Below are 2,739 nucleotides of genomic sequence, written 5' to 3' on the forward strand. Positions count from 1 at the left end.
TTTTTTGCGGACCCGGGGATTGAACTCAGGCCCTTGCGCTTGCCAGGGAAGCGCTTATTCCACTGAGCCATCTCCCCAGTCCCCAAATGGGTGATTTGAAAATAATACATTTAATAGTCACTCTCTTATGGCTTTACTTCTTGTCATCCATAGATGATCATAGTATAAAAATATTAAATGAAAAATTCCAGAAATAGTATATTTTCAAGACTATATTGTTATAATGACTCTATTTCATTATTGTTGTTGTCAACCTTTTATTGTGCCTAATATATAAATTAAAGTATATTGTAAGTATGTGTGTTTAAAAGAAAAGGTAGCACACATAGGGTTGGGTATTACCATTTGCAGTTTCAAGAACACACTGGGGCTGCCAGCAGGCGCAGGGACTGGGGGTTTGATCCCCAGAGCTGCTGTGCCAGTCGCGCCCCTGGGGTGCGCTGAGACGGCAATTGAGACTGGGTGTGGTGGCGCGGGCCTGTAATCCCAGCTCGTGGGAGGCTGTAAACAGGCGGATCACTACGAGTCTGATCTAGTAGTGAGACCCTGAACACCCCATACACCCTTCCCTAAAATAAAAAAAAAAAAAAAAATACACTAGGGAACCTGAAAGAGTAATGAAAATCTAAACGGTACAACAGGTACTGTGAAAGGGAAAGAAATTGTTGAATGGGAGGGCAAAACTGAGATAAGGAAAAGGACAAATGGAAGAAGGGAAAAATACATTTAGGTATATATGTAGAATAGTTTGGATAACTGTATTGTCAATTTCTGCCAGTCTTTTGAAAGGAGCAGTTAAAGCTTAATTTTCTTTTTTTAAGATTTTTTTCTTCTATTGAATTTCTTACAACTTTTTGTCATTGCTTTTTTTTTTTCTTTAAATAAATCTTACACATTTCTATCTGGTAATGTGAACAACTAATTTGAAGATAGCATCATATAATACAACAACCATTATTGAACTCCTGTTACTTTGTTTAGTGAAATCTTGTATCGTTCCTCATGCTTTTTTTCTATCACTATTTTGTATTCTTTAATAATAATAATAAAAAAAGAATACACTGGGGGTCTTGGAATGCACCCTCCATGGGTAATAGGGGCTTACGGTAAACTCAGGTGAGGATGTGGGTTGTTTCCCTTTGTGCAAAAGGGTTGTTTCAAAGAGAAATATATCTCATCCTCTTAGTAGTGGTTGATGAGTTGATTTTCAGAGAAAAACTATCCTTTCATCCTTCCATTCTGATCTTTGAGTACTGTTGATTTCTAATGGAACTCACCTGTCAACCCCGACTTGTATTTGTTTACTTTGCTACTGCAAATAATGTCTGTCCAGATCGGGACCTTTCAAAATCTAAAATATTACCAGCTCCAGTTATGTGCAAATTCAGCTGCCCGTGAAAAGAGAACGATGTATCAAGAAATGATTCACGTTCCTTAGAAAGAAGAAATTCTGATGTACAGTGCTTTATACAGAACGGTTGGCTCTAGAAGCCATGGTGTGCTGTTTCAGGCATCGCGTGCATGGAATGTTTCTTTCTGTGGTAAGGAGAGGGGAGATGGCCTGCTGGTATCGCTGAGGACTGTGAACTATTGAACTTCAGGAACTTTCAAGGGATTTCTGAGTTCCATCCCCATCCATTCCTCTTATCAAATGCAGCCTGGTAGGACTCGTAACTGCTTTTCTACCACCTTCTTTCCTTTGTCTCTTGAAGCACAACAGAGCCATTAATAGTCTTCCAATGCAAATTCTCCCTCGGAAATATATGTTTCAATAGTGAGGCGGAAACCAGAGGAGCTCAGAGCTATGAAGACACCTCCCAGGAGATGACACAGGTAATATTTTCTGGGTCCTTGGTGTCCTCCTGTTCTAGAAGTATCTTTAGAGTCCTGGCCTCTCTTTCCAACTGTGGGAGGGATGTCTTGAGCCCAAGGTCGGTGCTTCTGTGTGCTGGCTGGCCATTGTTCTGAGGCTTGGACCAGTGTCTTTCTAATGTCGTTTAGAAGGTGTAGACCTGGTGACACTCATCAAAAGCTACTATCACAGAGGCCGGCCAGATAGCTCAGCAGACTACAGCACCTGCCTAGGCAGGCGCAGGGACGGGGGTTCGATTCCTGGTGTGCCCTGCCAAGCTGGCCCTGCCCCCACCACTGCTATTGAGACTGGGCGTGGTGGCACACACCTGTAATCCCAGCACTTGGGAGTCTGAAAACAGGAGGATCACTACAAGTTGACCTGTGTAGTGAGACCCTCTAGACCCTGTACTAAAATACATTAAAAAAAAAAAAAAAAAAGCTACTATCACAGATGCCTCTCCTACTTGTTAATGGAATGCTTTTCACCTGTTACTCTTGACAACTGAGTGGAAAATGTGGTTATAAAATGGATCTCTCTCCTTCATTTTTTAGGGATACCAGCACATTTGGAACCTTCCAGTGGCTCCCTTCTCTGACAGTGCATACCATTTTCGTGTAGCTGCACCAGTAAGCTTGCTTTTGAATTTCTTTTTGGTAAAAAAAATTTACCACTAAAGGAATAAATACTTCAGCTACAGTTGATTTTTACATTAATCTTTTTTTTTTTCTCCTGTTCTGACAGGATTTAGCTAATTGTTCAACGGATCCTTTTTTTGCTGGGCTATTCTTCACAGATTATTTCTTTTATTTCTATCGACGCTGTACCTAATTTATTCAAGTTTGGTGTTTTTACCAAAGAAAAATGCTCAGGAATACAGTTAACGG

At 40.7% G+C, this 2,739-nt stretch overlaps 1 protein-coding gene across 1 annotated transcript in view; it reads left to right on the plus strand.

Moving 5' to 3' along the window:
• Window positions 1–2,739, plus strand: part of Myrfl (myelin regulatory factor-like) — a 110,914-nt gene extending 108,175 nt beyond the window's left edge. Inside the window, exons 23-25 of the mRNA XM_012514956.2 lie at window positions 1,713–1,833; window positions 2,407–2,481; window positions 2,597–2,739. Coding sequence (XP_012370410.1) covers window positions 1,713–1,833; window positions 2,407–2,481; window positions 2,597–2,683 — 283 coding nt within the window. The 3' untranslated portion in view covers window positions 2,684–2,739. The remainder of the gene's footprint in view (window positions 1–1,712; window positions 1,834–2,406; window positions 2,482–2,596) is intronic.

The sequence above is a fragment of the Octodon degus genome, unplaced genomic scaffold (assembly GCF_000260255.1).
Source record: "Octodon degus isolate 3935 unplaced genomic scaffold, OctDeg1.0 scaffold00047, whole genome shotgun sequence".
Lineage (NCBI taxonomy): Eukaryota > Metazoa > Chordata > Mammalia > Rodentia > Octodontidae > Octodon > Octodon degus.